This window comes from Enhydra lutris, unplaced genomic scaffold (assembly GCF_002288905.1).
Source record: "Enhydra lutris kenyoni isolate GAN:26980312 unplaced genomic scaffold, ASM228890v2 scaffoldscaffold90, whole genome shotgun sequence".
Lineage (NCBI taxonomy): Eukaryota > Metazoa > Chordata > Mammalia > Carnivora > Mustelidae > Enhydra > Enhydra lutris.
In genome coordinates, this window is record NW_019154174.1 from 1,080,202 (window position 1) to 1,096,325 (window position 16,124).

At 50.2% G+C, this 16,124-nt stretch overlaps 1 protein-coding gene across 5 annotated transcripts; it reads right to left on the reverse strand.

The window, feature by feature from the left end:
• Nucleotides 1–479: 479 nt before the first annotated feature.
• LOC111162226 (ubiquitin family domain containing 1) lies at nucleotides 480–15,929 on the reverse strand. 5 transcript variants are annotated; one of them, XM_022526482.1, is made up of 8 exons: nucleotides 15,812–15,926; nucleotides 15,300–15,629; nucleotides 14,452–14,565; nucleotides 13,952–14,160; nucleotides 11,003–11,068; nucleotides 10,743–10,848; nucleotides 6,848–6,930; nucleotides 480–2,027 (listed from the first exon to the last, which is right to left on the reverse strand). In XM_022526482.1, the coding sequence occupies exons 1-8, from the start codon at nucleotides 15,834–15,836 to the stop codon at nucleotides 1,821–1,823; spliced, it is 1,140 nt and encodes a 379-aa protein (XP_022382190.1). In that variant the 5' UTR covers nucleotides 15,837–15,926; the 3' UTR covers nucleotides 480–1,820. The 5 variants fall into 5 exon arrangements, with proteins under 5 accessions (XP_022382190.1, XP_022382193.1, XP_022382191.1 ...); XM_022526483.1 differs by lacking the exon at nucleotides 480–2,027 and adding an exon at nucleotides 2,631–4,410 and having other exon boundaries at nucleotides 15,812–15,921; XM_022526485.1 differs by lacking the exon at nucleotides 14,452–14,565 and having other exon boundaries at nucleotides 15,812–15,922.
• Nucleotides 15,930–16,124: the final 195 nt, after the last annotated feature.

Consider the following 16,124-nt stretch of genomic DNA (forward strand, 5'->3'; position numbering starts at 1 on the left):
ATGAAGTGTGCAGAGGAGAGAGGGCCCCATGGATGATACTGGATCAAAACCAGTTGTGACCAACTATAATGACTCTTCATGCCAAGGACTGTTTTGTCCTGTTTGGGGAAACAGTTACCCCCTCGGGCAAGTCACAGAGGGTACTAGTCAGAAAGCGTAAGGACAAGAAGCAGCTTCCCTCTGATGCCTGGAGGCCAGAGCACAGAGGAGGGCTGCCCTAACCCAAGTACATCTGACTGACCAGTTGGTCATTCTGGCTAACAGAGGAAATAAACCAGAGTCATCGTACCAACTGTTTTGCATAGGAACAAATTTGGTTATACTTAAAGCCAAATAAATAAGAGTGACATAGCAGACCACAGCTGGCAAAATAAAAAAACAAAACAAAAAAAACCCACACCCCAGGCCTAGTCCCAAATATCGGTCTATCCCCAGTATGGAGCAGGCGCGTGAAAAATTGGAAGGAAAAGGAGACGCAATTAATTATCAAACTTTAATTGATAGACTAATCTTACAGGATAAACAATAAGACAGCTAGTCAAGGTTACACTTTAAAAAAAAAATCCAGCAGCGCAGATCTAATAGACTAAATACGTTCATCTCCTCCCAAACAGGCATTTGATTTAAAAACAGAAACCAGAACAGAGTGCACACCACAAGGAAACATGGTACTTACGTATATTGTCAAATAATTCTGCAGAACTCTTTAAGAAAGAAAAGGAAAGAGGTTTCTAGAAATTTAGAAAGCAGTAGAACCACCCAGCCTGGCAGGTTGAGAGGCCAGAAATTCTGCCCTTCGGAGGGCTCCTGACCACCTGTAACTCCAGAGAGGCCGTCCGGCCCTATTAGGAAGGAAACAGGTGCCAGTCCTCGCCGGAGAGGACTTCCTCACAAAGCCTTCAGACAAAGGGACCATCCTTTTCCAAGACAACAGGCATGAAGACAGCAGCAAGGAGCAAGAGAAAGGTCTCCCTCAGAAGATGGGGTGGAAAGCAAGCCTGCCCTTGCATGGCCCTGGCACACGGAGTCTATCCCTTCCCCTTCGCTGCCCCAGCAAAGAAAGGGTAGGCCAAGTGCGAGAGCCAGGACGGCTCCTCCAGGCACATGGTTAAAGTGAAGAGAAGAGGAAAGCAAGTCCCTTCTGGCTGAAATATGGCAACTTTTCTGAGACGTGGCCAAGTGGCAGAGTTGGTCTCTTTGGGCCTTGTAAGGCAGAGCAGCAACTAAGGAGCCTACCGAGGCCTCGAGGGCCCCCACTGTGTCCATGGAGCACCCTCAGCTCAGTTCAGTCTCATCTAAAAAGAGCGAACGCTACTTGCGAAAGGCTCAGCTTCAACTAAAATACTTCATACCAGAGGAGTTCCAGCAGCTCGCGAGTCAGCTTTTCAGAGGACCAGACTGACAGGAACAGAGCTGCGAGAGCCTGGCATCTGGCAGGGGTGACCCTGTCATTGCTCTGCCAGTGGTCTCGGGGAGGGAAGAAAGGCCTGCTGTCCGTGAGCAAAGCCCCGGAGGATGATCGCCAGCACAAAGCCTGGAGGAGAAAGCAGCCCCTGGGGAGGCTCGGCAAAGCTCCCAACAGGGAAAAGATGTCGAGCCTGGCTCCTTGCGTGCTGAGCCCCTCCCCAGGACCAGCTCCTCCTGGTGCCCGTCCTCTGCCATGGTGAGGGAGGGCACCACCCCAGCGAAGGAACTGCACAGAAACAATCCTGAGGACAAATTAACACTGTGATGCCACCAAGGGGGACAAGGACTTCAATTTGCTAACACAGATTTAGTCGGAACATTCTGGACCGAAAACAAGGTTAGGAAGAGACCGCTCACGGGACCGAGGGAAAAACCGGGAATACTGCTGTGACCCAGACATGGATCTTAGTCAAATACTTCTCCCAGTGGCTTCTGGTGCTGTCCACCTCTGCTCTCCCGAGGGCTCCCAGCAAGGTCTCCATGCAGACAGGGTCAGGAGCTAGAGCTCGAGATCGTTCTAGCAAATTTACTGAGCTCTGTAAAGCAATACTCCAACGGCTCTGTACGAAAAGATGTCGTTGACATTATTATTTATATATAGTATTTTGAAGTAAGGAAAAAAGCACCATTTTACGTAAAATAAAAAGACTCACGCAGGCTTTGGTCCTGTCTAGAAATGACAGCAGCCTGAGTGAGAAGCAGTTTGGCCCTTGGGGAGCAGGGAAACAAGGGGACATACACGCTCTCACTGGGAGGAAGGTGAGAGGGACAGAGGGTGCGGGCAGCGACTTAACAGGGCAAACAAGGAGACCTGGCGGGAAGGGCCTCTGAGAGCAGCACTGCGAGGCCAGTCTGGGGATGGAGACACCTGCTTCACGAGAACAAAGGTGGGTGTGTGGCACTGTCAGGACACGTCTCCAGGACAGGGGCGCTGGCCAACAAAAAAGGGCAGTGTTCAGACTGAGAGGATCCTCTGCTTGCTACGGCAGCGTTTCCTCCGCAGACCCGTCCACTGCAGAGGAAGGCTCTGACAAGTAGCAAAGCGGCCCTTTTTCTCCAGGAACTGCAAGCCAACGAGGACAGAAAAGCCGCAGTGACTGCTCCTTCGAGGGATGACGAACAGGCGGTTTCTTGGATGCTACACTTCACAAGAGGTACGTATGCCCCCCCCCCCAAAAAGCAAGAGTAGAGTTCCCTGCCCAGATGTATAATTGGGCAAGGGCTACCCCATGAAAAGCACGAGTCTGTCTACATGGGCTGGATTCCTGAACTACGGCTTGGAAGGGAAGGGCACAGAGCGTCACCAGGAACTGGCTCACAAGGGTTAGTCATCTGAGGCGAACACATGCTAATTACATTTCACAGGATGAGGGGGAACAGCCTAGAATCCAGAATGCGAAGTTTGGAAAATCTCTCACCAAAACTTACTATGAGAGCCTGCAGCCAGGGAGGGGAGAATTGCAAAGACAGCCAGCAGAGAAACAGCGAAGAGCACAAAGGGTATCATTCACCAAGAGACTCGCCCTCGTGTCCGAGTTCATCAAGCCGTAAGGAGACAACAGAAGCTCATGTGTACCAAGAACTTAAGGGCTAAAACCAGAAGAGGGTGAGCTAATCACGAAAGCAATTTATCACATTTTCGATGTTTAAGCACATCGGCCAACCCACTAGGTCAACATGTCTTTTATTGGGAAAGGCAGCATCTCTGAACCTGGGATGAAGGACACTTGAACATAATGTATGAGCAGAAGGACCAAATGGAGAAGCATAATTGAAATAATCGTTGGACTGCTTAAGAATTTCTCAGAACTTCGAAAGAAAGAAGGATCTGGGCCTGTGGCTATAGGGCTGTAGGAATGGTCTTCCATCCAGCTCCTCCTTCAAGAGGACTTTGTCGGCCTGGGGGCTGTGGCTTTTGGGCAGTGTAGCCCAGGCACACCCATGCCAGGCTGGTTCTCAAAGCCCTATCAGTGAGGGCACCAGACAACCAGGACACCAGCAGGTGGAACTCCCCAGAGATTGGGGTCCAAGGGGCAAGACGTTTAGACGGGAGTCATGGTAAGACACTCCACTGCTCGACACGCGGCGCAGCAGGTGCGCGCACTCCCTGCCCTAGACCAAACAGCTCTTCCTCTCCCACCGTGCATTCTCGAGCAGCAGCATGGTGGGGGGTAGGCCAGGAGAGGAAGCATCGACGAGGTACAAAATCAGGAACTGACATCTTTGGGTTTTTAAAACAAAAATTCAAATCTAGGAAGTGAGAACATAAAAAAGGGAAAAGAATTAAATCTGAATCCATGGACAGAAAAATATGGCTTACTAACCCCCCCTCCATTTTGCATACAATTTTATATGAGAAAAACCAAAACCAAAACCCAATTCATCACAACGCAGTCCAAATGTTTGCAACCGAAGATTTATGAAAATACCTCAGTTAAAATCGCTTAAAAAAAATAAAATAAAAAGGAAACCAGCAAGCTTTTGATCATTCCTTTCTAAATAAAACTGGCAGATCTCCTCTCAAACGCACTGAACAGTATTCCACACAACGTGCTCGGAACTCAGATTTATTGATTTCCACGGTATGGACTTTAAAAATGGTATGAAGCTGACTGCCAGAAAAGGGAACCGGTGATTTTAAGTTAAAATTAAGCTAATGGTGAAAGTACATCACCTCTGGCTTCAGTCACCACATCACCTTAGAGTGGATATAGGTTTTTTGTTTGTTTTTGAACAAAGTCCCAGAACTCTGAAATCCAGGGATGCTGCAGGCCTCTCCCAGCAATGTCCTTCACTTTGGGTCAGTCTCCTGGGCCAGAGGTGAAAGTGCTTTCAAAAATACTGCCACTTCCCCAGCACAGTGTCTTTGATTGCATCCACATATTGAGTTGGGACCCAGTACACCCAGTAGTAAGAGGCTTCCGTGGGGCCCAACTGAAACGCCTGGAAGGGAAAAAGGAAAACCAAGCGGTACTTCAGAGGCTGGGAGACGGAGCAGGCAGTGCGACAAACATGGGGGCTGGGGGTGGGGTGGGACTGAGAAGGAAGGTACCTAAGGGAAGGGGAAACACTGTGCACACAGGGAGTATTCTCCTGTACCCCGCCCCCCAACATAGGTAGTGGGAGAGTTAAGCATAGCCGAGCCTAAAGCAGTGGCTCCCAAACTTGGGTGTGCATGAGAAGCATCCGGAAGGCTTGTTAGAACAGACTCGTTGGGCTCCACCCCCTAGAGCATCTGATCTGGGAGGTCCACGGCCGGAGAATCTGCATTTCTAACAAGCTCCCGGGCAATGTCATGCTACTAATCCAGAGACCAGTTTGAGAACCACTGCCCTAGAAAAACTGTCACACGTGCACAAAGAAACAGATCTGAAATGTTCACAGCGGCACCATCACGACTGGTAACGACCTGGAAACAACCTCCATCTCCATCCGTTAGGAAATGCACAATTAAAAGGGACATGGCCTATTTGTATGAATGCGGGATCCTTTTCCAAAGGTATGAACCGGAGCTACAGTTGATAGAGACAAATCACAATGCTGAACCAAACACAGCTGGTTGCACAACAATACATACCGTGATACCTTTTATGAAAACTGAAAAAAACACAAAACAGTGCTGCACCTTGTTCATGGGTTTATACGAACACAAAGCAGAGAGCTGGGAAGGATCCACATGAGAAATCATGCTCATGGTAATGGGGGAGGGGAAGACAATGGGGACGTATTCATTGTGGGTAGATTTTCTTTTATTAAAAAAAAAAACAGCTTAAAGCAATTCACAGAATATTTACGACAGTCATTTCTTGGTGATGGATATCTGAGTTTGTTACAGTCTTCTCTGTTCTCTTCTGCATTTTTAAACATTTCCCTAAGAATGAAAAGCACCGCCATCCCTCCCTGATGTGACCTATGACACCATTAATCTAGCTGCTGAAATGACACCTGCAAAACGAGCAGAGTACTTTCATTCAGAGAGAGGTCAAGGTGCCACTCCACGGCGTTTAGTGAAGAGAAGGGACTATCAGCACTCCTCTCTGCCAGAAATGACCCGAGAGAAAAAAGCATTTGAACTGAGTATTAAAGCATTAGCCATCCAAACTGATTTCCTAAAGGATGTCTGAGATGGTCCCCTCAACCTACTGGGACTCCCACTCACAGGGTTGTTTGCAAAGCGGGGCTGCGAATGCCACAGGGCAACATGGGGGAGATGAACATTTCAAAAGGGAGCGAAGGGGCCCAGCTGACAATATCTAGAAGCCGACTTTGTAAACGGGAAAAATAAACGAGTAGGCAGAACAAATCTGTCTGCAATCCTTTAAGGAGGAGGGGCGGAAGGACAGCAGCCCCAGTGACGCTGTCACTCTCAGGACACCCAGGAGCCTGCAGTACCGGGACTGCAAGCCCAATCATGGACTGGCTTCAGCGCCTCTGAGTGGACAGACACCAACAGGGCAAAAGAGGGGCCCGGCCATCTGCACAGAGACCTCCCTACCACCAAATCGCACTTTCCCTGGGATCTTCCAATGCCTCCCTCTGCTGGGGACCTTTGTAACCCCAATGCACAGGTCAAAGCACTAGCTGCTCCTCAGTCCTGCAACGGGGCTGACACACCCATAGTGCTGGTGGCCACATGCTAAAAAGTCTGCCCCCTCGGCTGGAGAAGGCGGGCAGCCCTTGCCCCATCCTACAGCTGGCTCCCGGCAGGTCCCTGTCGGAGTAACTAAACTTCACTCCTAAAGTGGCCCCTCCCAACCGTGCTGGGAAAATTCGGGGGCATGCCCGAGCACTGCACTTCACTCCATGCCCTGCATCCCTGAACTCTCGGCTTTGCTCCGCACAAACCTGGGAAATGCCTCCAAACATTCTATCTCAAGAAAGAACGGCCTGCTCTCTTCAGAGTAAACCTCCGTGCGGAATGACGATCACAGACCCTGTCCTCCCCACGATGTCCTCGGCCACCTGGGAAGAGCACCACCACCACAGAAAGGGGACCATCTGTGTCCTCACAGATGCCAAGGCTAGTGGGAGATTTTGTTTTATATGCAAGACAAAACTTAAGATGAAAACCCACAAGCCAATCCTCCTCTTTGTGTTTATTTTCCTGATCTAAAGACAAAGATAATACAAATGAGAGGAGGATAAAGCTAGGAAAACATATCCCCTTTAAACTGATTGGGGGGCGGGTGTTGCAAAAATGAACTTAGATCATGGATTGAGTTCTAAGGAGATGAAGAAAATGTGAGGGTCTTAAAACTGTGCGTCTTCGGAATACTGAGTTTGCTTCTTCGGTTAAGAAAGCTTCGTTAGAACTCCGGTCCCTGCTAGATGAGCAGAAGCGGGAGTGCAGTGAGAGGCTAAACCACGCCGGGCTACTTACCATCATGTGGTAGTCTTCGTGTCCTTCGATAGGTTCACTGACCACATTTTTAATGGAGCCCATGGGCAATTTCTCAGTCCGCTCTAGTTGAGAGGGATTACAGAGATTACTCAAAGGCCCTCCTGTCCACTCCTGTGACTCAGCAGTCCCTTATCAGGGCTGGCGGCTCTGGGTTCTACCGTAATCTCAAGTCTCCCACGTGCTCTAAGGACGATGGGACAGGGTCGTCTGACCACCGCACCCAGGGCTCTGCTTGGCAGATGTGAACTTCTTGGGAGCAAACGGGAACAGGATTGGCCATAGCATATATTAAAGGCCTCTGAGAGCAGAGATAGTGCTTTCCTGTGTGATTTTCTTAAAGTCTGGCAATTTATAAACACCCAAGGATTTCCACTGCAGCCTTCTTGCCTGAGCCCAGCACTGGCTAAGGTCTTTGGCACCTGGGGGAGGGGCAGTCAAGAGGACCGAGAACAGAGGCAACAGCATGCCCCTGTGGCTCGCACAGGCAGGGAGTGCTTGGGGTTTCTACTAGTCTCTAGCCCATCCTCATTTGCCCTCCCCACAACCCTTCCCTCTCCCGACCCCCCAACCCTCCACATACGCACACCTGAGGAAGTGCTCTTAAAACATTTACAACCTCTTGCGATCAACCCTCAAGGTATCACTTATCACAGGGGGGTCAGAAGACACTTTGCAGCAACTTCAAGGGTGGCAGGTAAGAAAGAGGCGGCAGTGAGGGATGGCAGGAGTGAGAGGAGCCTGCAGGAAGTGAGGCCAGTGTCGCAGGGCGGGGCATGAAGGCAGGAGGGGGCGCAGTGTCTGTGCAACAAGAACCCACCCCCCAGGAGCGGCAGACACAGCAGGGACCGGGACGTTATCAGCAAAGTTAAATCAAGTCGGAAAAAATCATGACAGCCTTTGCAGAAAGAAAATTCTGGAAAAGAGAATCGGCCAATGGATGAGGAGGGGAAAAAACAGACTGGAATTTAGAGGCCTGGGCTCTAGTCTAGCTGGTGACTGGAGATATTTTACTTCCATTCCATGGGCCTTGGTGTCTGAAAAATGGGGGGTGGGGAGAATGGACGTGAAGGTGTCCATTCTGGCTGTGACTTTCAGTGGCTCTCAAACAGTGACCCACAGGCAGGATCTGACTGGCAGCTGTTTTTAAGACTGAAACTTTTAAAAACACCAGCCACCTTGAAAGGTCCCGAGATTTCACACAAAAAGATACATTTCTGGCTTCTCTTGAAAACGCGATCCTGGGCCCACATTCCTGAGTGACAGCAATGAGCTCGATCAGGCTGGACGCCCCTCCGCACTGGGCACATACTCCCCCGGCCGCTTCTCCCTGCCACGTTCCCTGCCCGAGGCTGTGAGGCTCCCTGCCATGCTCCCACGGAGACAGCTGAAGCTGCAAGGAGCCGCCCCTGAATGTCACGCTGTGAAGCGCCCCACCGGGAGAGGGGCCAAGCAGCTGTCATCCCACAGCAGCTTCTTGCCAGCGGAAAGATGAAGCCGGTGGCTGGTGGCCAACTCCCCAGAACGGGCTGTCCTGCTGGGAGGGTGCTCAGGACGCCCAGAGGACAAGATTCCCTGCCAGCAAGAACACTGCCTGCCACACACGGCTACAGTGGTCTGCGTGGGAGCGAAAATCTCAGCCCCTGCGCCCATGAAGACGGGACTCTTGGCCATGCTCTTTCAGCAGGCTGGTGAGAAAGGACACTTTCCACAGCCCGGAAACCCCAACCTATCCAGATTCTTTCGAGTGCTGCCTTGGTGCCCAAGCGGTAAAGCAGCAGCTCCTCCGAGCTGAGAGAACACCTCTACCCCGGGTACGGGAGGGTCCACTTCGGGCCTGCGGTGAGGACACGCTTCCTAACACAACCTCCTAACACAGAGACATTCCCCGAAGAACCAATGAGCACCTACAGACGTAGTCCTCACTGGCCTCCCTGGCCCACAGGTAACTTCCTGCATCAGCCTTAGCAGCTACCTTCCAGCAGACTGCCCGGAAGAGAGAGCGCAAGTGGAGGAAGAGGCAGAACTGGGGAAGTCAGTGCCACGACGGAGAACTAAGCAAAGTCGCCTGCGAAGTCACAGCCGAGGAAGGGTCTGACAGACGCAGGGCAGCTCACGGTGGATGAGCACTGATCGTGTGACCCCGGAGAAGGGTCCAAAGGCCGGTGGGAAGACCCAGGAAGCCCCTACATGTTCTGCAACGCTTGCTCTGACCATGCAGTTAGAGTTGAGGGTGAAAGGAAGGAGATGTAGCAGATTCTCATAAAATTGTGAGAAAACTCCTGCGGTTTGGCATTTTGGGCTATGTTTACTTATTTAAGGACCAGCAGAGTGACAAGTGAGAATACCTGCGTTGGCACTCGGGATGACAAAAAGCCTCACGCCCCACCGCCCCGCTGATTACTTCCTGTAAATCTGGGGTCCCACGCGAAGCAGAGTCATACCAAATGGCCTGTCCCTGAAACCAGTCAACCTTACATGACGGGACCCCCTATACCTCTCTTTAGCATTTACCTCGAACACTGAATACCTACAGTGCTGGCCAGAACCAGGTGAATTAGTCATGTTCGGTTCCCTCCGGGAATCTAACAGGGGGACAGACAAGTCAGAGAGTAATGAGTGCTCTGGGGAGGTAAATGGAGCGTCCTATGATCAGAAGCGGCAGCAATTCATTTGGAGGGTGGGGAAGGCGTCGGGGAAGGCTTCGTTAGGAGAGGACACTTAAGTAGGGCCTCTGGAGATTTTATTAACAACGAGGAATGGGAAGAAGGCATTCCAGGTAAGTGCCCGGCAGGAGCGAAGATGTGAGGCCGTGCGGAGCACGGTGGGAACTGCAGGCTGGTGCAGCTGAAGCCCCCAGCGTGTAATGAGGCAAGCGGGGCAGGAGGCTGGGTCTAAAATCTGACAACACTGGACACTACGTTTAGGCATCTGAACTTGGCTCTTCCAGGCCAAAGGTTTCTGAGCATGGGAACCAGGGAGGAAGATGGGTAGGACAAAACAGAACACAGACAGGGCAGGGAAATAGGTTAACTTGCTTTAACAAACCTTTAAAGATGCTAGGAGTCTTAATTGGCACAACAGAGTGGCAAAAAAAAGGGACACAGATAATTCTGGAGTGTCACTGACAAGACTTTGAACCATCTGGGGGAATAGAAGGGGAGGAGAGTCAGAGACAATTCCCAGCCAACAGCAAGCAGCAAGCCCGCCCCACCAGGCACAGGCAGGGGTAGGTGGAGGCAGGCAGAGCACAAACAGGCAGGGAGGGAGGGGCGGGTCCACGGTACCAGGAAAATGCACCCAGTACGGGGACAAACTCTGACCTCCAGGGGCCAGGCAGGTGACATTTCATGAACAAAGCTGGCTCCATACGAAGCCCACGGACAGTGAGGACTGTGACATGGCTCATCTGAACCTACTACTTTGGCTCCAGCCGATCGCTGCCATGTGAGAATGCAGGTCCAGAATGCCTACATCTTTTGACTTTTTTTTTTCTTTCTTTTTTTTTTTTCAAGAGAAGCCCAAAAACCCCCACATCAGATCAAGTGAAATCTCTCTGATTTTTACATAATGTGTGTAAATCCAAAAAACTCTGGTCTGGGGGCCAGACCTGGCCCTTAGACTACACATCTGGGACCTAGTTTTGGGTACAAGTGAAGAGCCACTGTTGATGGACTGGCCCTGACATAAGACTGAAAAGAATGAGGGAAAAGGGTCCAAACAGAAGGTGAGCATCTAAAAGCAAAGACAAAAAGCCAGGGGCACGCAAAGCACAGTGAAGAGAGAGATTTCAGGAGAAGCACAGTCGCACCCGTGACCGAGTGCTGCTGGGTGCCCGAGGCAGCGAGCCGGGAAGAGGCCGAGAGCAGGAACCTACCTTTAGTGCCAATCCACAGCTGGTCTTGTTCCAGCTTGAAGGTGAGTCTCACTTTGCCTCCGGACTTGTTGTACATGCCAGATAAGGGTACCGTTGGCAGGTGCTCCTGGAGGCACAGGAGCACAGTGAGAGACAGGGACCAGAAACAAAGACAGGGAAGGACAAGGGACAGGACATGAGGACGTGATCACAGGAACCTCAGGGAGTCAGAAGGTGGGCCTGGTGCGTTTTCAGAGCTGTCACAAAGGAATCTGGCTTACCTGGGCACCCTTAACAGATGGCATCACATCTTCGGGCTTTCCTTTATCCAACACTTTCCTGTGTTGCTGGAATGTAAGTCAGAAGAAATGATAAATGAAATAGCTGACTATGTGTTAGTCATATTACTACCTTTCTGAAAGAGGAAAAAAGCCTTCCTATTTCGGTTCAAAAGCTTTCAATGTGTACAGATTATGCGTCCTTTGACATTAAAGGGCAGTGCTGTCTGGCAGTGATGTCTCCGTTGACAGAAATATCCTACCTCTGTGCTGCCTAAAACAACAGCCACAAGACACTTGGGTCTAGGAAGCACTTGAAATGTGGCTAATGTAACTAAGGAAGTAAGTTCTCGATTTTACTGAATTTTAATAAGCTTTATGTGGCTGTTATATTAGACAGCAAAGTTCTAGAGCAACTAAGGTTTCCAGATTGCGAGTTCAAATAAACTATTTCCTCCTCTGACCAAAAAAATCGCCACTGAAAGGACGAAACATTGGGCTAAAGAGAACGGCAAATGGTGGTGGTGTTCTAGTAGGTACAAAATGACAGCCATTTCTGTCAACTTAAACTTCCAAAGAAACTTAAGACGATGCTGGTGATCAACCTAACGGCCTACAAGGGGCATTTCTTCAGCAAATGGAAACTCAGACTACTGTAGAATTCTTCCCCACTGCCCCGCCCTCAACCTCAGCTACACAGGCCAGGAGAGACCTATTTCCAAGATAAATGCCAATTACTCCACAGACTGACATTAACAAGTCTCTGATCCTGTGCCCAACTTCCCCCCGCACCCCCGGGTTTGAGGCAGCTTGTTAAGGGTTCTCATTAGGCTCATGGCTCCCTAAAACAGCTCTTGAGCAGCCCAAATGCCTTAGCGTGTCTCCTCTCCGCTGGTGGCTTTATAGGTCACTGGTCACTTTACCAAATGGTAAAGCTGAAACTATGGGGCAGCAAGTGAGTGAAGGGGAACAACGGCCACCAAACTGAAGCACCGCAGGGTCATGAGCCAATTCAAACCCTCCCTGGCAGGGCAGAAACCCTCTGGCGGGGATAGACTCAGTATTGCCAGACTGCTAGCAAAGGGTCCCCATAGGGATCAGCCTCAGATTCCTGAGTAAGGTGACAAAAAGCCAGGAGAACAGGTCCCTCTCATTAGGCCACGTTAAGGCCTCATAACTAGCATCAATGAAACAGAGCAACAGACATTAATAACTTAATTTGACTCCTACCTCCCAAGCATCTTTTGGAAGAATTGTCCCTGTGCTGTGGAAAACAGTTTTAAGGCTATTAAGCTACCATCAGTAACTCAAAAGCTATGTTTAAGAAGCGTGTAATATTTAGGGGCACCTGGGTGGCTCAGTGGGTTAAGCCTCTGCCTTCGGCTCGGGTCATGATCTCAGGGTCCTGGGATCGAGTCCCACATCGGGCTCTCTGCTCAGCGGGGAGCCTGATTCCTCCTCTCTCTGTCTGCCTCTCTGCCTACTTGTGATCTCTGTCAAATAAATAAAATCTTAAAAAAAAAAAAAAAAAGAAGCAGCGTGTAATATTCCAAGGGCGTGACCAGTGGGGACATTCACTCACTTCTGACATACTCACATTTGATAATTTCATGTATGTGGCAGAGGAAACAGGCAAGTGGGAAAAAAAAGTCAATTGTTACATTCTGACCCCATATTTGGGGGTGAAAGGGTCCAAATGAATACCTTTCAGATGTTAACATAGATTTATAACTCCTCATCTAAAACCTTATAAGCAGATGTTCTAGATTATAAGAACCAAGTCTTACAGACTTTATAAAAACAATACCACTTAAAATATGTTATATGTTATCCTCTCTAGATCTGGGGCGGTACATTGTCATTCAAACACATTAATGTTCCTACAGCAAAACATGGACATTCACACTAATTCTGGTCAAGTTTTAACGCCTGGTCAGGTTTTGGAAGCACATAAAGAGGATTACGGGCCTGTAACAAAACTGTATCCTTCTCACACTACTAGCCATATGCCTTGGTGCCTAGAATCACTAAAACTGATCTTGGTTCGAACTGTTCTAAAAAAAAACAAACAAACAAACAAACAAAAAAAAACAAGAAAAACAACAACAAGCAAAAAAACCCCAAAGTGACCTACTGTGCTCGGGACACAGGTTAAGTTGAGACTATCTGTTTTCCTGGAAAGCTGCTAGCCGTGGCCAAGAGACTCCATGACAATAAGTGGGGTTTGCTGGGTGGTAAGGTTGCAAGTGATGGTTCTTCCTACCAGTTCCCTCTGCAGTAAAATACTCTCACTTTTCCTAATTACAGAAAGAATTTTAAGGGCTACAGTGAGCACAAGACAAGGCTGGATCTCTTCCACCCAAAATGAGCAACAGGATATAAAAAAAAAAAAAAAAATCAGGCCCCCATTTCATGAACCAGGAAGGGAAAAAAAAAAAAACCCCAAAGCCAAAGCCAGTATAGTTATGTTCCTAGTCAGCTTCATTAGGCTTCCTGAAAAAGTCAGCTTCAGAGGAAGTCTGAAAGCTGCTGAGCTCTATGGCTATCCAGAAATGGCTTGTTGACTTGGGGGAAGCCACGGACCAAAACACAAAGGTAAGCAACTTGTACAAAATGGGGGGTGAATTCCCCTGGTGGCATTTTTCCCTGGCACTAGAGGAGAGAAACCCATGTCAGATTCCTTTCAATACCTGGTCTGAAGCCTGCCTGTACAAAGGCCATATCCTAAAGTAAATAGACTTGAGACACACTGACCCGCCGGATGAGACAAAGTTGCAAATCTCAGGTAGTTGTCACCTCCACTCAACAGCCAGCCGCACCCAACGCTGCCATAAATTTCCATCACGGACCCTGTCCGAAAAGGAGCTTATTCTAGGGAGACTATAACCAGCCAAGGCTCCAGAGGACAAAGCCTCAAACTTCCCAGGACTAGCAGTCACATGATGGACTCACCTTCTGCCTGCAGAGCGGCTCCTTCTTGTTCTCTTCGGCCTTTGCACCCTGCTGGGCAGCATCTTTGGGTGTGTTTACGGCTAAAACATCATTTATCGTGGAGCCAACTACCATGATCTTGGCTCCGCTGGTCACTTTTATTTCTCTCAACGTCTTATCCTCAGGGACGAGTCCCTTATACATGACTTTCTGCATGGCAGGGGGGAGACCTTGGGAAAAGGACACAATGAAAGGGAGGGATGAAAAATGTATCTGGGGCGCCTGGGGGGCTCAGTGGGTTAAAGCCTCTGCCTTCAGCTCAAGTCATGATCCCAGGGTCCTGGGATCAAGTTCCACATCGGGCTCTCTGCTTGGCGGGGAGCCTGCTTTCCCCTCTCTCTGCCTGCCTCTCTGCCTACTTGTGATCTCTCTCTGTCAAATAAATAAATAAAGTCTTTAAAAAAAAAAAAAAAAGAAAGAAAAGAAAAATGTATCTGGACCAGAACCGTTCGGCAACAGACCTGGAAATGAATACTGCTCCAGCACCTTTGTGTGCTCAGGCAACTCACAACCTCTCTGAGCCGGTTTCCAAAATTTTATAATTGTGATGGCAGGATTTCCTTCTGCGTAGACTTCTTTTAAGGATTAAGAAATAAAACAACATTTAGGGCAGTGTCAGGCATTAAGTCATCATTCGATAATGTTAGCTATCATTCATTCCAAGTTGTTCCTCAAGCCTCTGATGACACAAATACTGAGAATCCACAGGCCTCAGTTATACAGAAACCAGAAAGGATGAAGTTCTTGTTTTTACCATGTGCTCACAGGCTACAGAAAGCAAGCTTAAAAAAAGTCATTTCAGTTGGTAAAGTGTTGTAAACGAGACAAGACTAAAAACTAAATGTGAGTATCTGTGAAGGGCCCAGCACCAGAGTCACCAGCAATGTTTCCTAAATTTCCCTTATCAGAATTACCCAAGATATTTGCTAAAAATAAATTCCTGGCCACATTCCAGATCCATTGAATCAAACTCTTCAGGGAAAAGGGTTAGGGGCTGTAAATTTAACATGTGCCTCAGATGATTTTCATTAGAGATGTCTGGAGCAGCACTGATTGGAAGCCTGGGCCTAAGAGTCAGACCCGGGCCTGAATCTCGGCTCAGCCACTTTCTGGCTCTATCACCTTGGGTCTCATCTTCCCCATCTGAATAATGGACATACTAGTACTTACTCCGGAGAATTATTCCCAGCATTGAGGGAGCGGATGCAAAGAGAGTGGCCAGCGCGGTGCCTAGCACAGTGCGAGCACTAGAAGTCGAAAGGCGCGGTGGGGAAGGCTGCCTGTCGCTGGACATTACCACTGCGATTACCTGTAATCGAGTGAATCTTCTGTTTTAGCTCGGAGCCTGTGCTATCCAAGGGGAATTTCACGTCGTGCTTAGTCTTATTCCAGATGATCTTCAGGTCCACCAGCTCCCTGCCTGCGCCGCCGCCCGCATCCTCGCCGTTGCTGACCGAGGCCTGGGCCGCAGGGTCCCCAGGGGGCTGGGCCGGGGCCGGCTGCAGGCTACCTCGAGCCGCGCAGGAGTCCTCCGCTGCCGCCTCCGCCCCGGCTTCGGCCTCGACGCAATTCAGGGGCCGCGCGGGGACCTCGGTCGCCACCGTCTCGGCCTCCGTGTCCATGCCAGGTTCCTCCATGCCTGCAAGGGGGTTAGGGGGTGGGCGCTCGCCGCAGGTTGGGCCTGGGACTGAACCCTGCTCGGGCGAGGCCGGACCTCCGCTTCCGAGCCAGGCTACTCTCCACCGGACCGGGCCGCATCCCCCCCGGGGGCCCGCTTCACCTGGGCCCAAACAGGGCGCTCGCCACCCCCGCCCCACTCACCATCCGGGGCTCCGGCCGCCGCCATGATGATTGTGTACAACACCCACCGCTCCCGCAGAGGCCGCTGGGAAAAAGCGAGCTAGCTGAGATTGGCCCCCGCAGCAGCCCCTAATCTCTCACAGCCTGGCCGGAAACAGGTGGACGTTTCTATGGAGACCCGCCTCCTCCGCTTCCCCCGTCCGGCCCCTGCCACGCTTTAGCTTTCGGGAGCCCAGGGGGGCGGGTCCGGGAGATCGCCCGCTCGATGAGCTCTGCCCCCTAGAGGCCGAGTGGGGTCGCAGCCGCGCTGGGGGGCGTGGACTTGCAAACTAGG